Here is a 25,448-nt window from a genome sequence, read left to right on the forward strand (position 1 = left end):
TCCAGTCCAACAAGCTGGACCGGTATACCATGCCTAGGGGATCACCGGAGGAGGCGAAAAGGTCCCAAATGATGAGTGGAGACTCCTCGGACGCGCCGATGGACCTAACGTTGTCGGATGTGATGGCGGCTATCGAAGGAGTCCAGGCGTCATTGGGGCAGAAAATGGAGTCTCTCGATAGCAAATTGGACACTGTGACAATAGAAGTCAACCTCATTCGGGCAGATCTCACAAAAGCAAATGAGAAGGTTAAAATATTGGATATAAAGACTGCCAGCCTGATGGAGGACGTGACGCAACTTCAGCAGGAGGTACGTGATCTTAAAGCTTCTCAGGCCCTGGCGGATAGGAAGCTGGACGATCTAGAAGGGAGGGCCAGACGAAACAATGTGAGCATCCTTGGGGTCCCTGAGAAAGCGGAGAATCCGGCCCCAGATCTTTTTGTTGAGGATATTATTCTCAATCATCTTAAGCCCAAGGGACTAGGGCAATTTTTCACGTTTGAGCAGGCACACATGGTACCAGGGGGCAGGCCCAGGCCTGGTGCTCCCCCCCCCACCCGATGATAGCAAGGGTCCTGAATTTCAGGGACCGGGATGTGATACTGCAGGCGGCCCGCACAGGGGGGCCCCTCCAATATGAAAATGCCTCGCTCTCCTTTTTTCCAGACTTTACACAACTCGTGCAGAAACAACGCCAAAGCTTCCTGCCGGTAAAGAAGAAACTGAGAGACAAGGGCTTGCGATATGGAATGATGTTCCTGGCGAAATTGAGAGTGGAGGCAAGGGGAAAAACATGTTTTTTTGATAACCCCGAGGTGGCGGCGGATTGGATAGACTGCTTCCACTCGACGGAGCCGGAGAGACATGGTCAGGAGGGAGAGGGTGACCGGCAGGAGGCTGAGTGAAAGCGGAGGGTGGGATCGAGACACTGAGACTATGGTCAATCAAGGGGCTGTCCCCGCTGTAGTATTGAAATGCAGGGGCGGGGCTGTGGGGAGCGGGAGAGTGCCTCCGAAACACCGAATTATTGTTTGACATAGAGCTGGGGGAGGGGCGTAGTACATCGATTCTCCTCCCTGTTACTACATTTAGTTAGAAGTGTGAGTTTGAGTGAGGGGCGACAGGCACACTGCCAGTTGGGTATGGGCGTAAGCCTTAATCTGGGGTGTAGGGAGGGAGGAGGGGATCCAGGGTTCGCTCATTTTCTTTGGTTAAAGCATGCACAGTTCGGGGGTATGCTATGTCTTTGCTTTTTGCATCAGGTGACAGCATTGCAATTAGATGCTAGAGGTGTGGGGTGAATGTCACGTACTAGTCAGGGATCGGGGATAAGGGTGTTGAGCTGGAATGTTAATGGTCTGGGTGACAAGATAAAGAGAAGTATGGTAAATCAGCTAATCAGAAGACATTCCCCAGAAGTTGCATTGTTACAGGAGACACATCCTGTCGGGAATCGGTGTATGGCCCTCCATAAAGGGGGATATAAACTTGTGGCACACGCTGGGTTTACATCGGGTTCTAGAGGAGTGGGTATCCTAACAAAGAATTCCTTTCCGTTGGACATACAGGCTACTTGGTCAGGCCAGAGAGGTAGATATGTGAGTGTCTCGGGACGGTTGGGAGGTAAAACAGTTACTTTCCTGTCTATATATGTACCGCCCGGCCTTCAGTCCGATACATTCAGAGATTTGAGTGCCGTTTTTCTGACACTGCCCTTGGGGCTATTGGTGCTGGGTGGAGATTTCAATGCAGTGCTCGATGGGAGACTGGATCGGCACCCGGCACGATTTTGCACCCCGTCGCAGAGGTGGCTCCCTGATTTCCTGGAAACACTGGGGTTGATTGATAGTTGGAGGGTCCACAATCCGACTCAGAGATGCTTTACTCATGTGTCCGCTGCGCACAAAAGTATTTCCAGGTTGGACTACATATTGATACCGGCTGCTATGGCGGGCACAGTTAGAGACGCATGGTACCTTGGCAGGGGCATTTCAGATCATTCTCCGATGTGGTTGCAGGTCGAACTCGGGCAACCAGCGGTTGGCAGGGTAGCTCCGATTAATGCTTGGCAGCTGAAAGACCCGGCCACTAAGAAGGAGATTCTCCGGGGTCGGACTGTTATTTCCGTGTGAATGTGGGCGCTGTTGACTCCACGCAGTCACTGTGGGAGACATATAAAGTAGTGCTGATTGGTGAAGTCCTCTCCCTGGTTGCCGGCAGGAAGAAGAAACAACAGGAGGAGGTGACTAGGGTGGAGGCGGAAGTGATAAGGTTAGAGGAACGGGTCGCTGAGTCTGCTGTCCCGGGAGACCTCCACTTACTGAAGTTAAAACAAGAGGAATATCAGGGCCTCTCCAGGGAGAGGGCAATTTCTCATAACCAGGCCCTGCAAAGTGGAATTTATGAGCATGGGGACAAGGCCGGTAAGCTGATTGCTTGGTTGGAGCGTGGAGAAATGGCCTCTAGGTTGGTGCAGGAGATAGAGGGGTCGGGATCCGACAGAGTCACGGATCCACAGGCAGTGGCAGATGTATTTTCTGAATATTTCAAAGAAGTCTATACCTCAATGGGCAGTTATGCGGAGGCCGTAAATGCGGAAATGATCAAAGATATTTGCATGCCGAGTCTATCTGAAGACAATAGGGAATACCTAGACTCCTCTTTCACGGATGATGAATTCACACAGGCGATTAGAGGCATAAAGTCTGGGAAGGCATCGGGTCCAAATGGGATACCGATAGAATTATACAAACTGAATGGCCATAAGGTCGCTCCGCATATTCGGGCCATGTTTCTAGAGAGTAGGGAGCTGGGCCAGCTTCCGTACGACCAGCGGGTGGCAAACATTGTGGTCATTCACAAGACCGGCAAGTCTAAGACATCTCCTTCCTCATATAGGCCCATCTCACTTCTCAATGCTGAGCCCAAGATTTTGGCGAAATTACCAGATTAATCAAGGTCATTACGACCCTGATACACCCCGATTGATCCGGCTTCATGCCATGTCGAAGCACGGCCCTGAACCTGCGGAGGCTGCATGGGATCCTGGGTGGTTCCCACAAGATACTGGAGCCGGCAGTCTTGGTTTCCCTGGATGTCACTATGGCATTTGACAGGGTCGAATGGGCCTATCTATTTGCTGTTTTGACCAAGTTGGGCTTTGGCCTGGTGTTTATCGGATGGGTTCGATTGCTGTATGCCACCCCATTGGCCAGAGTGATTGTAAATAATTGTAACTCGGTGGACTTTTCCCTCGGAAGAGGCACGAGACAGGGGTGCCCGTTGTCCCCACTTCTTTTCGCGCTGGCGTTGGAGCCTCTGGCGGCATGGGTCAGGTGGGACCGGTCGATACGTGGCCTGCGGTGGACACGTGAATGGGAAGACAAAATTTCGCTTTATGCGGATGATATTTTGCTATACCTCACTAACCCCAGGGCGTCCTTGAGTAATTTTTGGGATGTCCTGGCCATTTTTGGCCGATACTCCGGGTTTGCCATTAACTGGTCAAAGTCGGTATTGTTCGTTTTGTCGGAAGCGCGGCCTGTGATCCCACAGTCATGCCCGATAAAGATTGAATTGATTGGATTTAAGTATCTTGGTATCTATATATCCTTAGACCCGAAGATGAGATATGCTAATAACCTGGGGTCCCCTTTGGATTGATTTAAAAAGGATGTGGAGCGCTGGAGGGCTCTCCCCCTCTTGTTACTCGGGAGGGCGGTATTATTCAAGATGATGGCCTTACCTTGGTTTCTGTACATGCTCCAAAACACAATGGATCCTGTACCGCTACTGTATTTTAAGGAGATTGAGACACTTCAACGCCAGCTTCTCTAGGAAGGCAGGCCCCGTATAGCTTTTGTCAAGTTAACCCTCCCGTGGTACGATGGAGGCATCGGTCTCCCGGACTTGAGGAAACATTATTGGGCCTCCCACCTTGCGGCAGTGAATCACAGGGTTTATGGGCCCCCTGGGGACCCAGGATATGCTATGGATCATGGGCAGGCACTGGGTGGAGATATTATGAAAGCCTTGTATGCCAGACCCGGGAGGTTCATGTTGGCAGGCCCGACAGCACACGCTATACAAGTTTGGCACGCTGTAACCAGAAATTTAGGGTGGGAGGGAAGATTGACGTTGGCCACCCCACTGTTCTGTTCCGAAAAGCTGGGGAGCTTGTGGAGATCTAAGGGGTTTGATAAGTGGGACCTCATTGGGATCAGCCAGATTAGGGATGTGTGGGGGAAGGGCAGTGTGCAGACATTTGAATCTTTAAAACAACAATACAGGTTGAATGATAATGAACACTTTCGGTACCGACAGATTAGACAAGCTCTTCTTACCCACATACCCGGAGATGCGGAACTTCCAGAGGCTTCTCCTCTCGAGGACCGAGTGTTAGACGGACACATCCCAGACAAGACTATCTCCTTAATCTATAGGAAGCTTGGTAATAATATGGATGACCCGTTGGGGAGTATTCGAGCAGCATGGGGAGCGGACGGACTGGAATTAGACGATGAAGACTGGGTAGAGGCAGTCTCCTCCCCCAAAGTGGTTGCAATCCAGATGAGGCTCAGATTGGTACAGCTTAAGATCTTGCATAGGTCATAAATCATTCATTAAATCTTGATTTCCACATTATTTCAGTCATAAAAGATTACAATAAAAACATTGTACATAAAAAGCATACAATTAATTAAATACAGATAAAAATTGTCATGAAATATACAATGTCACTATATAAGAACACCTCTGGGTGCCGCTGTGATGAGGGAGGATCTTTTGGACCACATTGCTAAGAGGAATTTTGAGAGTGCAAAAACTATATGTGGTGATGTATCTGTCTTAAAAACTCTCATTGCAACAGAGCATTTATCAAACCCATGTTCTTACATAGGGGTACAAGCCAGTGCTTTCTGGCTTTCCTGTAGGCAGGGCAGAAGAAGAGCATGTGCATTTCATCTTCCTTAGACGCACCACACCCAGGGCAAGGTTTACTCATGGGAGACGACCACTTGCCTACAAATACCCCTAGCGGTAATGATCCATGCCTCTATTGGATGTATAACTTCCTTGCTCCTACTGGGTAGATAGCATTCAAAAACTCCTCAAAAGCAAAAGAGTGTTTGAGTGTTAAAAAAGTTATTGTCAGGGAGCCAGCTTTGGAATCTTGCAACCATATATTCTGTTTGTGATCCATGAAGGCTTTCGCAAGCATTTTACTGGAAACCCCCCTGCATGCCCGTTCTGGATCGTACCAGAGGTCCAGTAGTCCCATTTTTCCTAGGTTTTTTTTCGCGAATACAAGCCAGGGGATTTTAACTGCACTACCATGGCTCAACACATCCTTCAATTCATGCCTATAGTTGGACAGTTCTGGTGTTATCCATAGCCTACGCCAAAACCTTAAGGGTTTCAGAGCAAGCTCATCCTGGATAAAACTCAGTCCTAAGTCCAATCTCAGTGGAAGGAGAGGAGTACTTAGAGGAAGTGCAAGTAACTGCCTCATGAACTTGTTCTCCACTTTAACAATGTCAGAGTTACACGATTGCCCCCAGAGTTCCCCACCATAGAGTGCCGATGCCCTTGCCTTGACTGTGTAGATCTTCACTGCGGGGCTCACTGGTTTAAAAGTTTATGTATTTACCATTTTAAGGATGCCACCCGCTAACTGGGAGAGTTTAAGTTGGGATTTCACCTGTTGAGGACCCCAAGAAAGATTTTCATCGATCGTCACCCCCAGGTATTGAAAAGTCTGTACCCTCTCCAGTCTGACCCTACCGAGGAGCGGTGTTGGGCGAGTGTGTGCCGGGGGACTGAAAATCATGAATTTGGTCTTATCAGCATTGATTTCGAGTCCCCGGCGTCGACAGAAGTCGATAAAGCCATCCAACACTCGCTGGATCCCCATGGGGGACTTGGAAAGCAGGAGGGTGTCATCGGCAAACATTATCGCTGGCACCCTCCTGCCTGCCAATCTCGGTGCGTTATTGTTGGGGACTGCATCCAGGTGCGATACAACACCCTTCACACAAGACAGAATAGGGTTGGTGCCAGGACGCACCTCTGCCTGACCCCCCTAGCGACCGGAAACCGGGACGACAACACTCCTTCCCTACCACATCTAACCTGAGCATAGTTTTGTGTATGCAGCCTATCAGGACGGCCAAAATTGCATTTGGGACTCCCATGTCCTGGAGCACCGCCCACAATTTGCCCCTAGGTACTAGGTCAATCGCGGACCGGAGGTCCACGAAGACCATATAGAGGCTACCACCCCCCAAAGTTGCCGTCTTCCAGAATAGCATTAGGAGACGGAAAATCTGATCCACGGTAGATGTTTTTTTTCTAAAACCCGCCTGGTAGGGGCTGAGGATGTCGTTATCGTCAATCCAATCTTGTAGGCGATCCAGAATTAGTCGGAATTTTTTTTTCTGAGGGACATCTATGAGGCTAATGGGCCTGTAATTGGTTGGGAGCAGAGTACCTGGTATCTCCATGCCTCCCAAGCTCGCGTTGAAAAGGGCACAAAGGTAGGGGGCCCAAATCAACGGTTGTTCTCCAAATAGATCACAGGGAAGCCTATCAAGGCCAAGGGCCTTGCCCTTGGCCAACTTACTTATGGCAGTATAGACTTCTTCAACCAAAAATTCTGGCTCAGTACCTTCCCCTGGTCTGGATGTATTTACCAGCGAACATTCTACACCTGCGACTGCTGCATATAAGGTCTTAAAATGAAGCTCCCAGACCCCCGCCTCTATGTTGGGTTCAATTGCCGATCTGGGCTCTCCTGACCCTGAGTTAACTATTGCCCAGAATCTGCGTGCGTATCTGAAATCCAGTGAGGAGGAAAGATTAGACCATTTTTCCATATCCCACTCCTTCCTGCATGGTGCATTATATCTTTATATTGTGATCTTAGGGTGCGAATATTATTTTTGTCTCTCCCGTCTTTAAGGGCCCCTATAAGCTCTGATTTTGCCTTCCTACATGAGGTGTTATACCATGTAGATACAGGCACCCTCCGCCTCCTATTTGGGCCCGGCGGGTTAAGAAATTCTGCTAGGCAAGCAACTAGCTCCTGATGGACGCGCAGCATATTGTCATTAAAATCTGCTACCAAAGGCTGCAAAATTAGGGAGGCCACTTCCTCAAGAATGGGTACAGCAGCACTGTATAGTTTAGGTAATGCATTACGTGATACAACCAGTTTGTCCCACTTCACTCTGAGCCTGTTGTTAGTTATGACCAACCCATCTACAACTTCCAGGCCAGATTCCTTTACATTTGCCCTAGCCCATGGGCACTCTATCCTCATACTCAATGCGTTATGATCACTGTCCAGCCTGGGCAGTACCTCAAAGTCGATGACCTTTGGCCATAGACATACCTCCACCATAATGTAGTCCAATCTTGATTCCTGTCCCCTTTTGTTGAATGTGCACTTGGACGGAATGTCAGAGGGCATGTGACCATTACAAGCCCTGATAGAGTTATTCAGGGTTAGGGTCAGAATCTGAGTGGCCAGAGGGGACCATGACTTTGGGTGTGGGGACTGGCAGGGTGGGACTCCCCAATGTTCATCCTCGCCTGTCAGTACTCCATCGTTATACCATTGAGTGGCTCATAATGGCAGTTCAGGTCCCCCGCGACCATGTAATGGGTATCTCTGCTAAGGGAGCCAAGGAAAGTTGATAGATCTTCAATGGTTTTAGACTCGTTTGCCACACTTGTCGGCCGTGAGTAAACGTTTACAATAGCAAGTTTGTAATGGTTTGGCCAGGACAGGAGAACACACTGGATATCATCAGAGTACGTTGGGATAGACTCGCCCGTGCACCCCAAGTTTAGACCCACCCAGGTTGTGAGGCCCCCCGATGGGCGACCCTTGCCTCCCCATCGTGCAGCAATATTATATGCAGCGAACCCAACTCTATGTTGGTCCTCCCTGGCCCAGGTTTCTTGAAATACACAAATATCACTACTGTCCACAAAAGTACCCCACTCTGGGCAGGCCAACTTATTTGGTAGACCTGCCACATTCCATGATAGAATTGACATAGAGTTTGTGTTTCCTATGCTAGGCAGTATGCAATACGAAGTGGTATTGACTTTCCCCGTTAAATTTTCAGCCCCGTTAGAAGGTAGGGGCGTTAGAGGTGGATGGTCTTCAACTGCCCTGTCCAAAACATACAATTCACCATTCCTCAAATGCCCTATTGGGGGATTTTGTGCTCCAGACAGCTCATATGCCTCGTCTCTCTCCACCAAAGTTCGGCCAGCCCTAGTATCCACTGTGAGCGACTGGGCATCATCAAGTGTAACCTGGTCGACCCTAATGAGTCAGTCGACCTGGTCCAAGCCGCTAAACCTATTATGGCATGGGATCTGATTGTGAACAGATAGTTGGTGGCCGTCCCTAAACTTCCCACCTCTCGCCGCTCTGTGATGTGGTACGAGGGACCAGCCCTAGTCTGAATTTCTCAGTTGATTGCTGGGGTAAAAGTGGGAAAGAGGTCTAACTTCTATCTTTGTACCAACGTTGGCTAGGTTCCAGTTGCATATGTAATCTGTAATGAGTGGATTCCTAAAATTGACCAATACACAGTCGCCGGTTGAAGTTTTTGGAGTGCGCCCTACCCATCCTACCCTTCTGACCATAGTTATTTCAGTACTCATGTGTGGAGGGAGAGGTCTATGCACATTAAGCCAGCAAATAACTTTGTTTTTTAAGATTGAAAATGATTCAACACTCGACATGCTGATTTCTGGGACCCCTGTAAGAATGATTAGATAGGGACTGACTTCAGGTGGTAGGTCCACTCGGGGTTCTGTTCGAGTTCTCCTACTTATTCCTGCATCCGCAATAGCCCGCCCATTTTGGGAAGTAGTATCAATCTGAGCTTCTCCTACACTACTGGGCACTGTCTGCTGTTCAATCCTGCACCCTCCACCCGCTTTATTTGGCAAAGCTTTTACTCCCCCCGTGGATTCTATAGAATTAACAGCATTTTGTTGTGTCACAGGGGTTTAAGGATTTTCATGCCTCGTAGCCCCTCCCACTTCAGTTGACATGTGCTGGTTGCCCTGAATTAATGCATTGTTAACCAGACTATTTAAGGTGGCCACTGTTACTTGTTCAAATTTAAATAGTTGGCTTTCTATACTAGCAAGTCTCTCTTCCAATGGACGTAATAAGGCACTCAGGTGGGCAGTAATTGTCTTGCACTCCCATGCCAATGGATCGATCCTGAAAGAGCCTGGACCTAGCACATTATTGCAGTCATAATTTCCCAGCTGCATAGATGAAACGGGTGCAGGACCTGGACCTTGCGTCTCCGCGACCTCGGGGCTTGGAGGGATTACCTGTTTTCTGCGGTTTTGAGCAGGTTTTGCTCCGGTCTTTCTTTCGATGAGCTGCTTTTTCTTGGGAATTGCACCCGTGCGGTTACTATGGAACTGCCGTGTAATTGGTCTCTCTGGAGTATTACCCAGGGTAGGTGTGTCCGATCGCACGGAAATATCATGTTGCATCGTTTGGATGGGAGGGGGAGTTTGAGCCAAGTCCTGTCTCGGTGAGTGAATTTGGGCAGTAATTAAAACGTGGTCCATGTGTACGTTGTCCACGTTTGGAAGCCTGGGAACCTCTGGTGTTCGAGCGTTCGCAAAGGGTCCCAGCGAGGATCTTTTGGCCATAAGTAGGTCCTGCGAGACCCTTCGTTCCAGTTGCTTAATACCCTGGTCAATTGCTAGGTTGGTTCTTGTTATGAAATCATCCAGTGTTCCTGTGAGTTTGTTGTTATGCCCTTTGCTATTGGGCTCCCGTACAGCCATAATACACAATGCCCTTTGGAAATAGCAGTACTGGTTCCCTCCACAAAGGACTTGCAAGTAGCAGACTGCAGTAATTCAAGCTAAAGCCGAAGAGCACAGAGCAAAGAGGGGTGGCCCGGTCCGGTCTCCACCGGGCAACAACGGGCCCGCCCTTGGCCCGGGCTTTGCCCGGGCACGTCCCACGAGCGCGGTAGTGGGCGTGCTAAATAGGAGGAGGTGGAGTTGTGAAGAAGACCAAGTGCGGCAGGTGAGGGGCCGCTAGGCACGCTGGTCCTCGCAGTCCCGTCTCTATAGCCACCACAGTCTCCGGGGCAGGAACAACACAGATGAAGGCACAGATTCAGCCCTCCGCTGTCAGTAGAACACCCGGTCAGAGTTCAGAGGGTCCTCTGGTATCCGCGATCTCCAGGCAATGAGCGGCACCTCATAAATCACTGGGCCTAGGCTAGTACACATGGAGCGTGCGATAAGCGGAGAATGTAGGAGGGGTTGTGGGGAACTTGGCACTTTCATGCATATATTATGGCACTGTGAGGAGATACAAACCTTCTGGGCAGCGATACACGATGAGATTAAAAGAGTAATGGGGGTGGAGATACGACCAGATGCCCGGAGGTGTGTCTTGAATGTATGGGAACCCACGGATTTGAATGGATATTTGAAACAGTTGGTAAGGTTGGCATGTATGGTGGCAAAGAGAAATATTGCTCAGCTGTGGGGAGCCAGCAGGCCACCCCGGATTACTAAATGGGCCGAGGATCTAGATTGGTGCATGTTCAGAGAAAGGGCAGTGTATGTGGCCAGGGGTTGTCCAGAGAAGTGGGGGACGATTTGGGGGGTTTGAAATAGTTATTGTACACCCCCGATGCGACAAAGGGAAGTAGAACCACAGGAATCCCTGTGATCCCAAATTTTATGTACATTGTGATTATTGCTCTGTACGAATGACAGCCTAAACCTCACAATGATGTCAATTATTGTTCACCTGATGCTAGTTTCTTTTGTTAATTTCAATAAAAAGAATAAAAAAAAAAAAAGCAAGGTGTATTTTCCTTTCACTCACTCTTAGAAACCTATTATCTTTATGAAATATATTTTTTATCTCTCTTTTTGTGATTAAAGTTTGAGCGGGAGGGCGAAGTGGGATTTGATCCTCTGTTCTAGTGTGTTCATTGTCTGTCAAAGATGGCACTAATTTTAATGTTTTTTTAATTGTCCTGATTCTTAAGGCCAAGGACAGTGCCAAATTTCTGTGTTTCCTTTGAGCGAAAGGTATGCACTGTTTGCACTGTTTGTGTGCTTTCTACATTGGACCTTCTTGAAGTCACTGAGAGTGAAATGTCCTATTCTAGAGGGTACACACACAGGCTCCATAATTCACAAAACAACATAGCAAGATGCTTTCAGATGCACGGACATCTTGTCTTTGTGACATGTCCCGCCAAAGCACACACATTTTTTTCTTACCTTAGATGGATTCCTTGTATTAGTTCCTGTCTCCCAGAGAACCAAGTAGACAGGAAGTTTGGCCTTTCCTCCTCATTGTCAGGAGTTGGAAGCAGCTTCACTCTTGCTTCACTATATTGTTCTCTGTACAAGGTATGAAATGATGGCTTGGGGATCACAGAATATACAGAATAGAGGCATAAAGCAAAGGAATCTGAAAATTGCGAGGGGCGTCTGTCGAAAAAGTATAAGAGGAATCGCTATCTCCCTAAAAAGCAAGATTTTTTTCATTATAGTTTTCCACCTCATTTTCCTGATCAACCCCTTCTCTGACTTTGCATCCTCCTCTGGATCCCACATTCTCACAGTGCTGCAACCTAAAAGGACTGGGAGGAGGGAGAGTTGGACTCAGCATAATGATAATTCCTTTTAAGTAATACAGTCATTATCTGCTGATCAGACATCACTACCATAGAGAGGCATTTTGGACTGGCTCTGACTCTACGAATGACATCAACATACATTGAATAATAGTAACACAGAAACTATCATCTCTTAACCAAAGTTGATTATATTTATAACTTTACAGTAAGCATAGTGAGCAACATCAGTGACTTGTGTTTATATTTTTTTATTGATACAGGTGAAAATAAGGAGGCCTGAAATCCTTCCTACCACCATTTCACAATAAGAAGATCAAAAGAGTGTTGATGGCGGATCACCTCTTCAAAGGATGCCATGGGACTGATGCAATGAACTGAATGTGTTTTTACTTTTTATTATGTTCATCACAGAATTGTTTTGTGAAACTCCTGCCAGGCACTTATTTAATTTAAAAAAGACACTTATTTTTGTCAAGAATGTGTGAGCATTCATGCGCAGAAACTTTTTTCCATAATTGAACATATTCTGCTTCACGCTCGCATCAAGAAGACTGATCAAATGCAGTCTGGTTCTATGAACAATCTTTCCTACATGTTTCTACTTTCAAGAAGATCGTTTTAGCGTTTGGGATGACAGTGTCACATGAACAAATCTCAAAATTGAGTTTTAAAACTTTTTTTTAAAAATCAGAGTTTTTATGCTGAGGATTTTGTACTTATGACAACAGCTACTGTTCAATGTTCAGTGATACTTCGATTACACCTTATAAAAAAGCTCTTTTTTTCTAATACTTTTTCCTGACCTACCTCTGAAGAGTTGTACTGTATGTAAGATTACAAGTTGTTTGTTTACCTTTCATAGTGGCGTAGGAGAGCTATGAAACATAGCAGAGCTCTCCCACATTGAAGACAGGCAAGTGGGCTTGCCTACGAACATTTAGTATATATTTATTTTTTAGATTTAAGCATAATTTCTTTATCAGTGCATATTTATTAGTCTAATAATGACATTTGATTGGATAAAAGAAATCACTGAGTAATCGGTTTAAAATTATATTTACACCATATTTACTAAATTAAAGTTGAATAGAGTTGCAAATGATATTGTATTGCTCTATGTGTTGTTATTTATTACACAATTTGATAAGAATAACTTTTTGGATATTTGGACAAGAGGGAAAGGTTTTCAAGGCTTTTTTATCAGTTTAGTGCCAAACATAACTATTTAAAGAAAAATTATCTGTAAGCATCTGGAATTACACAAGTGTTTAAAAGTCATCAACATAGCCTTACAAGAACATTCTGCGGACAGAATCTATATTAATTAAAGCTTATGACAGCAGAAAAACAACCAGGATCGTGATGAAAATGAAGGTTTTTAGTGCTGTTGGAAAAAAGTTAACATGATACAAGAATTATTTTTTAACCACTGATTATCATATTTTATTCTGGTGCAAACGCTTGTAATCTGTGGTTAACTGATCAATGCCCAAAGATAGTGTATTAATATTAGCTAGCATTAGCTTTGTTGATCTTGAGATCAAAATGAACAGGGCAAGTATCTGCAACAATAATGCAATTTTGGATGTATGAATGTCAATCGATTACTAGCTCTTTGAGTGGATTATGCTAATGTGATTCCATGATCTCTCTCCCGTCCACTGTATCTCTCCTGTTTTTTTAAAATATATTTTTAATCAGTAATCCGAAAGTTTTTCAAAATGAACAGACTTTTAGTGGCAGAACCCTCTCAAAGACATATAGAAAATTCAGGCATCCTTCCCCCCCCCCCCCCAACAGTGCTAAGTGGGTTTCTGAAACAGACAGTAATTATGCTGATGGGCTAATGTCACATAATTACACCTTCCTGATACTTATTGGCACCTTTCTTGGTAAAAGTACCATCTGAACATGAAGACGGTTGGCCAGCATAAAAAAGTGTGATTGAACGATTAGGATCCTTGGAGTTTTGATGAGAAGTAAATTACACTTGTATTTAAACTTTCATCTGCAATTTCCTTTGTTGTTTTTAGCGCTTTGGTGCCGTTCTCCTAGGGTTTAGGCGCTATACAATACATTTAACTGATTGAATTACACAAGGAACTCCGAAGAACCAATCATTCAGGTGATACACCAGAAATTTCTAAACACAGGACTGTTTAGGGAAAGTATTCAATAATATGTTTGGGGGCAGATTTATAAGAAAGGGACACATCTGTAGAGATGCGTCACTTTTTCTGAGAAATCCTTGCACCACACCATGGATGTGCCGTATTTACAATACGGCGCACCATGGCGCTAGGATTGACAGATGCGAAATTCTGACACATCTGTTGGGGCAAAAGTCACGCACTGCTGGAGTTATGTCGCAAGCACAACGCAACTCCAGCAATGCATTTTGAGTCCTATTCACACTACACTGTGTCACTCCTTACACCTGCTTCAAGCAGGCGTAAGGTTTTGAAGCAGCAGCGTCCTAGAAGTGACGCAGTGAAATCTTGTAGATATCACTGCATCACTTTTACGAGGTTTTCCTGCGTGGGAACCCCACCCTGCATACATTATACCTGACGCAGGTATAATGTGACTCAGGGCTTTACAACGTAGCGCATCTCCCTAGATGTGTCATGTTGTAAATTGGTCGCATTTTTTACGCTGCCGCTGTGTCACAAAAGTGACGCAACGGTGGCGCAAAACTGTCGCAAGGGGCTTGTAAATCTGCCCCTTAGTGTGTAACATCATTACTAAAATATTCCACATGTTTGAAATCCAGGAGGACTGCGTGAATATTTGAAACCTTATTTTATTTGACGTACATGTACGTGTATTTAAGCATAGAAACAAATATGCTGTAGAGTTGATTAAAACATAAAATTATTTTGCATACAGTAATGTGTGTACTGCGTTTGTGGGATTAACAAAATAGCTTGGCCTATCGTCAAAAGAAGAGACGCACATTTGAAAAGAGAGGCGATTCCACAAGATGGGAAAGAAACAGAAAAGACGTCATCAAAAATGCCACCGATAAATCAAACAGCCCTTGAAATGGAAAAAAGCTAATTTTGACCACGTTCATGTCACTAGTGTTCTTCCCTCTAGGCCGAGGCTCACCATGAGAAAACATAATTCTGGAGTTTTACAGCAATAAAAACAAGCATTTGCAATGCAATAGGTCTCGCAGCATTCAAGTTTGAGTTATTGGCATTGTATATGACAATGTGTTGCATGAATTCTTTTCCAAACTCTGTATTGGCTGGTGGTGTTTGTGCCCGGTGAAAGCGTGCACTGACGGATGGTGGTGTTTGTGCCCGGTGAAAGCGTGCACGAACAACTTATGGCGTCTGTGCCTGGTGAAAGTGTGCACTGACGGCTGGTGGTGTTTGTGCCTGGTGAAAGGGTGCACTGGTGGCTGGTGGTGTTTGTGCCCGGTGAAAGCGTGCACTGACGGCTGTTGGTGTTTGTGCCTGGTGAAAGGGTGCACTGGCGGCTGTTGGTGTTTGTGCCCGGTGAAAGCGTGCACTGACGGCTGGTGGTGTTTGTGCCTGGTGAAAGCGTGCACTGATGACTTATGGTGTCTGTGCCTGTTGAAAGTGTGTACTGACGGCCGGTGGTGGGTATGCCTGATGAAACCATGTACTGATGGCTAGTGGTGTGTGTGTGCCTGTTGAAAGTGTGCACTGATGGCTGATGGTGTGTGTGCATGGTGGAAAAGCGTGCACTGACATGTTTAGAAGTAAAGTGCGCCATACTGCGATTGCTACAATAGTTAATTGTGGATGTGCTAACCATTGATGCGTGCACTGATGGCTGGTGGTGTGTGTGTGCTTGTAGAAAATGTGCACTGATGGCTAATGGTGTGTGTGCCTGGTGGAAGTGTGCACTGCCAGCTAGTGGCGTGTGTGCCCGGTGAAAGCGTGCATTGACGGCTGATGGGGTGTGCCTGGTGAAAGTGTGCACTGACGGTTGGTGGTGTGTGTGTGCGCCTGGTGAAAGCGTGCACCGACGTCTGGTTCTGTGTGCGTGTGGTGGAAGCGTGCATTGATCGCTGGTGTTGTTTAAATAGCAACATACTTGGGTCCAGCATAAAGAGCACTCTTTTTAAACAGGCATTAAGAGTGAGACAGCACACAATGATCCAATGGTAATTACTAGTTGAAGGCAAATCGCATATAGAACATTAGGAACACTGCAATTCTTTACATTGATTCAGACGGTCCTTGCTGCATTCAGGACATTATCAAAAATCAGTGTGTTTCGTGAGAAGTAATACCTTACATCCTAAACAGCTGTTTTAACAGAATGTTCCCGACTTTAAAAAGAGAGATGACTAAAACATTGGCAGGGAGGCAGCATCCTGAATTTAGGTTGTATGAATGTTACTTTATTGTTTGACTGAAAGAAAAAAGCTCAACTATAATAAACTCCTAGCCAACGCTGCAACACCATTCTGCCAGCTAAGCAAGCCGAGTAAGAAGGGATGTGCGGACTTCACCCGAAGGTGTCAGAGCGAATTCACAATAGAAACAGAACTGATACATGAGAACATTACTAGTGAACAAAATACAAAGGCAAACGTTACATTACATGAGGCAAAAGTGACAATGATAACAAACCGTGCCTTACACAGTGTGTAAGGCACTTTTTGTTATCTTAGTCTAAGCCCGCCTGATTCTATGAAATGGCGGCGGGACGCGGGACAGGCCTTTATCCTTTTCTTTCACTTTCCGTTCCGCACTTCCGCCGCCGCGTATGCGCGTGCCGCGTGCGTGGGGGGCGTGGGCAGCAGGGCTGGCTGCTGCTGAGTGGTGGTGAGCAATGCCAGGCAGCCCCAGGGCACGCACAACATCATGCGGGCCAATAAGCAGTAAGCCCCTGTGCGTGGCATATGGGGCGCGGCAGGCGGCGCGCATAGCCAAAGAAGAAGACAAGAGAAGAACAACGAAAACTACGAACTTAACTGCCTTCCAAGTCCAAGACAAAGCAGCCAGGCGGCCAGGCCCGCCCACGCTGAGCTGCCCTGTCCGATTTCCGAATCCGAGTCCGAAGACCAAAGTAAGTCACTCAGAGTCTGTCACTCCGTCTCCGTCACCGACCGGCGGGGCAGGGCTGCTGCTGGCTGCCTGCCTCCAGGCCTGCTGCGTGCACTAATTAGTTGCTTTCCTGTCGCGCATTTGCCTGCTTCTTATTTATGTCCCAACTTGTCACTCGTGTTTGTCCCTCCTATAGAACATGCTTTCTCGCTTCTGTACTTCTTTGCTCCCGGGGCCGCACTCAGTGTTGCTCTCTGTTCTTGCCTGTGTGCCGCTTCCCTCCATATTGGGTTCGCCCTTGCACTCAACCAGCCCCCCAACCCCTGTTGCTTCCTCGCCTGCTCCATTTGCCCTCGGCTGCTGCTGAAGCAAGCAAGCAGGCAAGCCTATATTATAATAGTTACAGTGCGCAACGCACGCCAGGGACGGATGGTAACGGGCCCCGGCCTATAAACATTAATTATGGTGCCGTGGTGCGCACGCCCTACCGGCCTGGCCTGAGCCTTTTTAAAATTAATTAAATAGTTGGTAGTGGTACGCACTGGAGCCGGGCCGGGTCTTCATAATTAAAATGGTGCACGGGAGTGGCGGCGCGCAGAGTAGTGCTATTTTTATTTTGTATAGTGGTCATTTTCCTGCAGTTTTGCTCTTTTAGACTACTGTAAATAAAATGCGCTTTTATCAGCCAACGTAACGGTGTTCAATGCATTGGTCTTGTTAAGATGAATAGCTAAAATACTAGATTGTTATTCCATCATGTTTTTAAATGTTCAGCATCACATGCTTACTTTCGTGAGCTTTCTATGTACTTATGACATATGCATCATCGTTATAGTTGCTTCAGTCAAGGAAAAAATGCGTGTCTCTGCATCAGATGTTTGGTGATTAGCAGCTGTCCTAAGCAGGTGTTACAAAAGGAACCTTACATTATTAATCTAGTATGTTTGCACTCCGGAATTTTTCAAGCTAGCTCAGTTGGTTGATGCACCTGTTACAATGATGCAACTGCAACCTAATGGCCACTAGTTTGGAATCAAAGCAAGTTCGGCTCAGCATTTCATCCTTCTCATGCTGAGAAGATGAGCACCATGCCTCGAAATTGTTTGAACACCTTCTGGGGCCTAATCCATTTTTAAAATAAAACGTGTTCTAGCATCACTTCGTAATGGACATACACAGGTGATATTCACGTGGCTCCTTGCTCGTAGTGGGGAGTAGAATCAGGCCAAGCCCCTCTCCTGTGATAACAAAAACAACACTCGCAGGCAACAAAATACACATAAATGAGAGAGCTGGACCAAAAGCAGCAGAGTGCGGATCATCCTTCTCTTGCTCTGTCAGGGTAAGCTGCTGTCTGCTGAGCTACAAATGGGATCACATCTGAAAAGAACCCACCCGAGAGAGGAAGTGTAAACAAACACAGCGCGGTGTAATTTAGATTGATTATTGCAGTGGATTCTCGTGGATCGAAGCGCTCTCTTGTAGTGGGCTCAGGTGCACCAATTATCCCTAGACACCTGCGACTGACCTCTGTCTTTTGGGGTCATGAGACGATGAGAGAGAGGCAATGTGACCTGTCATCACTTAAAGATCTCTAAGCAGTTGCAAGACCTGGCATCCTTGACGTGTTTTCCTCTGTCTTTTTGCTCTACCACCTGTATTTTTGATGTTATGCTGGACTTCTTTTTTGCTGTTTTATGTACTCCGTACACTTTACCACTGCTAATCAGTGCTCAAGTGCAAATGCTACCTCTGTCATTTTTAATTCTGCTGGGTTCTCCATAATTTGCATATTTGATTTACTGGTAAGTCCCTAGTAAAGTGCACTGTGTGTGCCCAAGGCCTGTAAATCAAATGCATCTAGTGCGCCTGCAGCAGTGATTGTGCCAACCATATAAGCACCCCTGTAAACGTGTCTCCAGCCTACCATTGCAGTGCCTTTGAGTACAGTTTTAAACTGCCAAGTCGACCTGGCAAGTGCAGTCTCTTGCCAGGCCCTAAGCCTCCCTTTTACTACATGTTGGACACCCCTAAGGTAGGCCCAAGACACTCCCAGGGGCAGGGTGCAGTGTATGTTAAAGGTGGGACATGTGTAGGTATGTATTACATGTCATGATAGTGAAATACTGCTAATTTCGTTCTTCACTATTGTCAGGACTAGCTCGCCAATAGGATATTATTGGAGCTGCCTTGTATGTTTGCTGACTGGGAACACATTTTAAACCTAGATTGAGGACAGATTCCTCATCCCTTGTCAATACTTTCGTGGATAAATTGACTACTGTCGATGGTGGGATTTCTATTATTTGTAAAAGTTTCTGCGCGCGGGGCGCTGTAGAGTGCGGGGCGCTGTAGAGTGCGGGGCGCTGCGTTGCACTGTAGAGTGCGGGACGCTGCGGTGCGCTGTAGAGTGCGGGGCGCTGTAGAGTGCGGGGCACTGCGGGGCGCTGTAGAGTGCGGGGCGCTGTAGAGTGCAGGGCGCTGTAGAGTGCGCTGTAGAGTGCGGGGCGCTGTAGAGTGCGGGGCGCTGTAGAGTGCGGGGCGCTGTAGAGTGCGTGGCGCTGTAGAGTGCGGGGCGCTGCGGGGCGCTGTAGAGCGCGGGGCGCTGTAGAGTGCATGGCGCTGCGGGGCGCTGAGAGCGTGGTGCGCTGTAGAGTGTGTGCGCTGTAGAGCGCAGGGCGCTGTAGAGTGCGGGGCGCTGTAGAGTATGGGGCGCTGCGGTGCGCTGTAGAGTGCGGTGAGCTGCGGGGCGCTGTAGAGTGCGGGGCGCTGTAGAGTGCGGGGCGCTGTAGAGTGCGGGGCGCTGTAGAGTGCGGGGCGCTGTAGAGTGCAGGGCGCTGCGGGGCGCTGTAGAGTGCAGGGCGCTGCGGGGCGCTGTAGAGTGCAGGGCGCTGCGTGGCGCTGTGGAGTGCGTGGCGCTGTAGAATGCGGGGCGCTGTAGAGTGCGGGCGCTGTAGAGTGCGGGGCGCTGTAGAGTGCGGGGCGCAGTGCGTGGCGCTGTGGAGTGCGTGGCGCTGTAGAGTGCGGGGCGCTGTAGAGTGCGGGGCGCTGTAGAGTGCGTGGCGCTGTAGAGTGCGGGGCGCTGTAGAGTGCGGGCGCTGTAGAGTGCGGGGCGCTGTAGAGTGCGGGGCGCTGTAGAGTGCGGGGCGCTGTAGAGTGCGGGGCGCTGTAGAGTGTGGGGCGCTGTAGAGTGTGGGGCGCTGTAGAGTGTGGGGCGCTGTAGAGTGCGGGGCGCTGTAGAGTGCGGGGCGCTGTAGAGTGCGGGGCGCTGTAGAGTGCGCTGTAGAGTGCGGTGCGCTGTAGAGTGCGCTGTAGAGTGCGGTGCGCTGTAGAGTGCGGTGCGCTGTAGAGTGCGGGGCGCTGTAGAGTGCGGGCGCTGTGGGGCGCTGTAGAGTGCAGGGCGCTGCAGAGCGTGGGGCGCTGTAGAGTGCGGGGCGCTGTAGAGTGCTGTAGAGTGCATTGCGCTGTAGAGCGCGTTGCGCTGTAGAGCGCGTTGCGCTGTAGAGTGCGGGGCGCTGTAGAGTATGGGGCGCTGCGGTGCGCTGTAGAGTGCGCTGCGGTGCGCTGCGGGCGCTGTAGAGTGCAGTGCGCTGTAGAGCACGGTGTAGAGTGCGGAGCGCTGTAGAGTGTGGAGCGCTGTAGAGTGCGGGGTGCTGTAGAGTGCGGGGCGCTGTAGAGTGCGGGGCGCTGTAGAGTGCGGGGCGCTGTAGAGCGCTGTCGAGTGCGGGGCGCTGTAGAATGCGGGGCGCTGTCGAGTGCGAGGCGCTGTAGAGTGCGGGGCGCTGTAGAGTGCGGGGCGCTGTAGAGTGCGGGGCGCTGTAGAGTGCGGGGCGCTGTAGAGTGCGGGGCGCTGCGGGGCGCTGCGGGGCGCTGTAGAGTGCGGGGCGCTGTCGAGCCCGGGGCGCTGTAGAGTGCAGGGCGCTGCGGGGCGCTGTAGAGTGCGGGGCGCTGTAGAGTGCGGGGCGCTGTAGAGTGCGGTGCGCTGTAGAGTGCGGGGCGCTGTAGAGTGCGGGGCGCTGTAGAGTGCGGGGCGCTGTAGAGTGCGGGGCGCTGTAGAATGCGGGGCGCTGCAGGGCGCTGTAGAGTGCAGGGCGATGTAGAGTGCGGGGCGCTGTAGAGTGCTGTAGAGTGCGTTGCGCTGTAGAGTGTGTTGCGCTGTAGAGCGCGTTGCCCTGTAGAGTGCGGGGCGCTGTAGAGTATGGGGCGCTGTGGTGCGCTGTAGGCTGCGGTGCGGGCGCTGTAGAGTGCAGTGCGCTGTAGAGCGCGGTGTAGAGTGCGGAGCGCTGTAGAGTGCGGGGCGCTGTAGAGTGCGGGGCGCTGTAGAGTGCGGGGCGCTGTAGAGTGCGGGGCGCTGTAGAGCGCTGTCGAGTGCGGGGCGCTGTAGAATGCGGGGCGCTGTAGAATGCGGGGCGCTGTAGAGTGCGGGGCGCTGTAGAGTGCGGGGCGCTGTAGAGTGCGGGGCGCTGTAGAGTGTGGGGCGCTGTAGAGCACGGGGCGTTGTAGAGCGCGGGGCGCTGTCGAGCCCGGGGCGCTGTAGAGTGCAGGGCGCTGCGGGGCGCTGTAGTGCGTGGGGCGCTGTAGAGCGTGGGGCGCTGTAGAGTGCGGGGTGCTGTAGAGTGCTCCACTCTGCACTCTGAAGCTCCACTCTGAAGCTCAGCTCCACTCCGAAGCTCCACTCCGAATCTGCACTCTGAATCTGCACTCTGAATCTGCACTCTGAATCTCCACTCTGAAGCTCCACTCTGAAGCTCCACTCTGAAGCTCCACTCTGAAGCTCCACTCTGAAGCTCCACTCTGAAGCTCCACTCTGAAGCTCCACTCTCCACTCTGAATCTCCACTCTGAATCTCCACTCTCCACTCTGAAGCTCCACTCTGAAGCTCCACTCTGAAGCTCCACTCCACTCTGAAGCTCCACTCCGAATCTGCACTCTGCACTCCGAAGCTCCACTCTGAAGCTCCACTCTGAAGCTCCACTCTGAAGCTCCACTCTGAAGCTCCACTCTGAAGCTCCACTCTGAAGCTCCACTCTGCACTCCGAAGCTCCACTCTGAAGCTCCACTCTGAAGCTCCACTCTGAAGCTCCACTCTGAAGCTCCACTCTGAAGCTCCACTCTGCACTCTGAAGCTCCACTCTGAAGCTGCACTCTGAAGCTCCACTCTGAAGCTCCACTCTGCACTCTGAAGCTCCACTCTGAAGCTCCACTCTGCACTCTGAAGCTCCACTCTGAAGCTCCACTCTGAAGCTCCACTCTGAAGCTCCACTCTGAAGCTCCACTCTGAAGCTCCACTCTGCACTCTGAAGCTCCACTCTGAAGCTCCACTCTGAAGCTCCACTCTGAAGCTCCACTCTGAAGCTCCACTCTGCACTCTGAAGCTCCACTCTGAAGCTCCACTCTGCACTCTGAAGCTCCACTCTGAAGCTCCACTCTGCACTCTGAAGCTCCACTCTGAAGCTCCACTCCACTCTGAAGCTCCACTCCGAAGCTCCACTCCGAAGCTCCACTCTGAAGCTCCACTCTGAATCTGCACTCTGAAGCTCCACTCTGAAGCTCCACTCTGAAGCTCCACTCTGAAGCTCCACTCTGAAGCTCCACTCTGAAGCTCCACTCTGAAGCTCCACTCTGAAGCTCCACTCTGAAGCTCCACTCTGAAGCTCCACTCTGCACTCTGAAGCTCCGCTCTGAAGCTCCACTCTGAAGCTCCACTCTGAAGCTCCACTCTGAAGCTCCACTCTGAAGCTCCACTCTGAAGCTCCACTCTGAAGCTCCACTCTGCACTCTGAAGCTCCACTCTGAAGCTCCACTCTGCACTCTGAAGCTCCACTCTGAAGCTCCACTCTGCACTCTGAAGCTCCACTCTGAAGCTCCACTCTGCACTCTGAAGCTCCACTCTGAAGCTCAGCTCCACTCCGAAGCTCCACTCCGAATCTGCACTCTGAATCTGCACTCTGAATCTGCACTCTGAATCTCCACTCTGAAGCTCCACTCTGAAGCTCCACTCTGAAGCTCCACTCTGAAGCTCCACTCTGAAGCTCCACTCTGAAGCTCCACTCTGAAGCTCCACTCTGAAGCTCCACTCTCCACTCTGAATCTCCACTCTGAATCTCCACTCTCCACTCTGAAGCTCCACTCTGAAGCTCCACTCTGAAGCTCCACTCCACTCTGAAGCTCCACTCCGAATCTGCACTCTGCACTCCGAAGCTCCACTCTGAAGCTCCACTCTGAAGCTCCACTCTGAAGCTCCACTCTGAAGCTCCACTCTGAAGCTCCACTCTGAAGCTCCACTCTGAAGCTCCACTCTGAAGCTCCACTCTGCACTCCGAAGCTCCACTCTGAAGCTCCACTCTGAAGCTCCACTCTGAAGCTCCACTCTGAAGCTCCACTCTGAAGCTCCACTCTGCACTCTGAAGCTCCACTCTGAAGCTCCACTCTGCACTCTGAAGCTCCACTCTGAAGCTCCACTCTGCACTCTGAAGCTCCACTCTGAAGCTCCACTCTGCACTCTGAAGCTCCACTCTGAAGCTCCACTCTGCACTCTGAAGCTCCACTCTGAAGCTCCACTCTGAAGCTCCACTCTGAAGCTCCACTCTGAAGCTCCACTCTGAAGCTCCACTCTGAAGCTCCACTCTGCACTCTGAAGCTCCACTCTGAAGCTCCACTCTGAAGCTCCACTCTGAAGCTCCACTCTGAAGCTCCACTCTGAAGCTCCACTCTGAAGCTCCACTCTGCACTCCGAAGCTCCACTCTGAAGCTCCACTCTGAAGCTCCACTCTGAAGCTCCACTCTGAAGCTCCACTCTGAAGCTCCACTCTGCACTCTGAAGCTCCACTCTGAAGCTCCACTCTGCACTCTGAAGCTCCACTCTGAAGCTCCACTCTGCACTCTGAAGCTCCACTCTGAAGCTCCACTCTGCACTCTGAAGCTCCACTCTGAAGCTCCACTCTGAAGCTCCACTCTGAAGCTCCACTCTGAAGCTCCACTCTGAAGCTCCACTCTGCACTCTGAAGCTCCACTCTGAAGCTCCACTCTGAAGCTCCACTCTGAAGCTCCACTCTGAAGCTCCACTCTGAAGCTCCACTCTGAAGCTCCACTCTGAAGCTCCACTCTGCACTCTGAAGCTCCACTCTGCACTCTGAAGCTCCACTCTGAAGCTCCACTCTGAAGCTCCACTCTGAAGCTCCACTCTGAAGCTCCACTCTGCACTCTGAAGCTCCACTCTGCACTCTGAAGCTCCACTCTGAAGCTCCACTCTGAAGCTCCACTCTGAAGCTCCACTCTGAAGCTCCACTCTGAAGCTCCACTCTGAAGCTCCACTCTGCACTCTGAAGCTCCACTCTGCACTCTGAAGCTCCACTCTGAAGCTCCACTCTGAAGCTCCACTCTGAAGCTCCACTCTGAAGCTCCACTCTGAAGCTCCACTCTGCACTCTGAAGCTCCACTCTGAAGCTCCACTCTGAAGCTCCACTCTGAAGCTCCACTCTGAAGCTCCACTCTGAAGCTCCACTCTGCACTCTGAAGCTCCACTCTGAAGCTCCACTCTGAAGCTCCACTCTGCACTCTGAAGCTCCACTCTGAAGCTCCACTCTGCACTCTGAAGCTCCACTCTGAAGCTCCACTCTGAAGCTCCACTCGGAAGCTCCACTCGGAAGCTCCACTCGGAAGCTCCACTCGGAAGGGGCAAAGATCGGAGCATCACGGAACTAAAACAAATATAAACAAGGGCTGTGAGTTACTCTGCGCATGCGCGGGGGCAAGCCTGTTCATTCCAAGCCAGCCTCAGCCAGCCTCGGGAAAAACGAAAGTAATAAAAAAGCGAAACTGACACTGCCACTGCAGACAATGCTGCGCGCTCCCGAGGTGAAATCCGGCACTGAAAACGCTCGTAACACTTTGGTGTCCACTCTCCTAAAAACGGATCACATTAGTTGTCGAGCTGACAGCATTCATGCTTCGCATGAATGCTAACGTCAGCTCGACCTAAAAATGATAATATTAGTGAAACTAAGAAACCTCTATAAAATGTATTTCATCATTATTCATTTTTGTTTATTAAATTAGTTGTGTGCTACTTACTGCCATAAAGGGGAGCTGTATGCAGAGCAGTGATATTGGCAACAACATGCTATGTGCCTCTGGTCAACAAAAATATAAATGTATACCTTGTAATGTCCAAATTGTAGATTTAAGAGTCATAATAGGTTTAAAACGGTATTAGAGGAAATTACATTGTCCAGATGGGAGGACAGCGATTTTCAGTTTCCCACTTTTCCTTCACTTCCGGTCGCTTCATTTTTCAGGATAATGTACTTTGTCCCTTCTCACTGGTGCCATTCTGCACAAATCAGATAGGATGCCCACTTGTGACATCAAATACAACCCCTTAGCCCTGATATAAATATAATACAGTTCTTTGACATGACCATTTGTACTTCCTACACCTGATAGTAAGCGTATCTGAGGTGATCAATGCCACTATGCACTAATCAATGTCACCACAGCCCTATTCAAGTGACGTACAGGAATTTATATATATATATACATACACACACACACACACGCACACATATATATATATATATATATATATATCCACACAAACTCCTTCCAAAGAAAAGAGACAGAGAACCTGGAGGAAACGGTAGGAAGCCTTCTTTTATTTGCACAATGGCGAATGCATTTCGGCAGTCCTCTGCCTTCTTCAGCGCCCAAAGCGTCCTGTAAGCGTAGTCACAAGCTGCTAGTAAGCCCCT

At 49.2% G+C, this 25,448-nt stretch overlaps 1 protein-coding gene across 1 annotated transcript in view; it reads left to right on the forward strand.

The window, feature by feature from the left end:
• The window catches only part of LOC144752503 (uncharacterized), a 66,070-nt gene extending 53,300 nt beyond the window's left edge, over window positions 1-12,770 (forward strand). The window contains exon 7 of the mRNA XM_078640412.1: window positions 11,929-12,770. Within this exon, the coding sequence (XP_078496538.1) occupies window positions 11,929-11,976 (48 nt within the window). The 3' untranslated portion in view covers window positions 11,977-12,770. The remainder of the gene's footprint in view (window positions 1-11,928) is intronic.
• Window positions 12,771-25,448: the final 12,678 nt, after the last annotated feature.

Source organism: Lissotriton helveticus, chromosome 5_1 (genome assembly GCF_964261635.1).
Source record: "Lissotriton helveticus chromosome 5_1, aLisHel1.1, whole genome shotgun sequence".
NCBI lineage: Eukaryota > Metazoa > Chordata > Amphibia > Caudata > Salamandridae > Lissotriton > Lissotriton helveticus.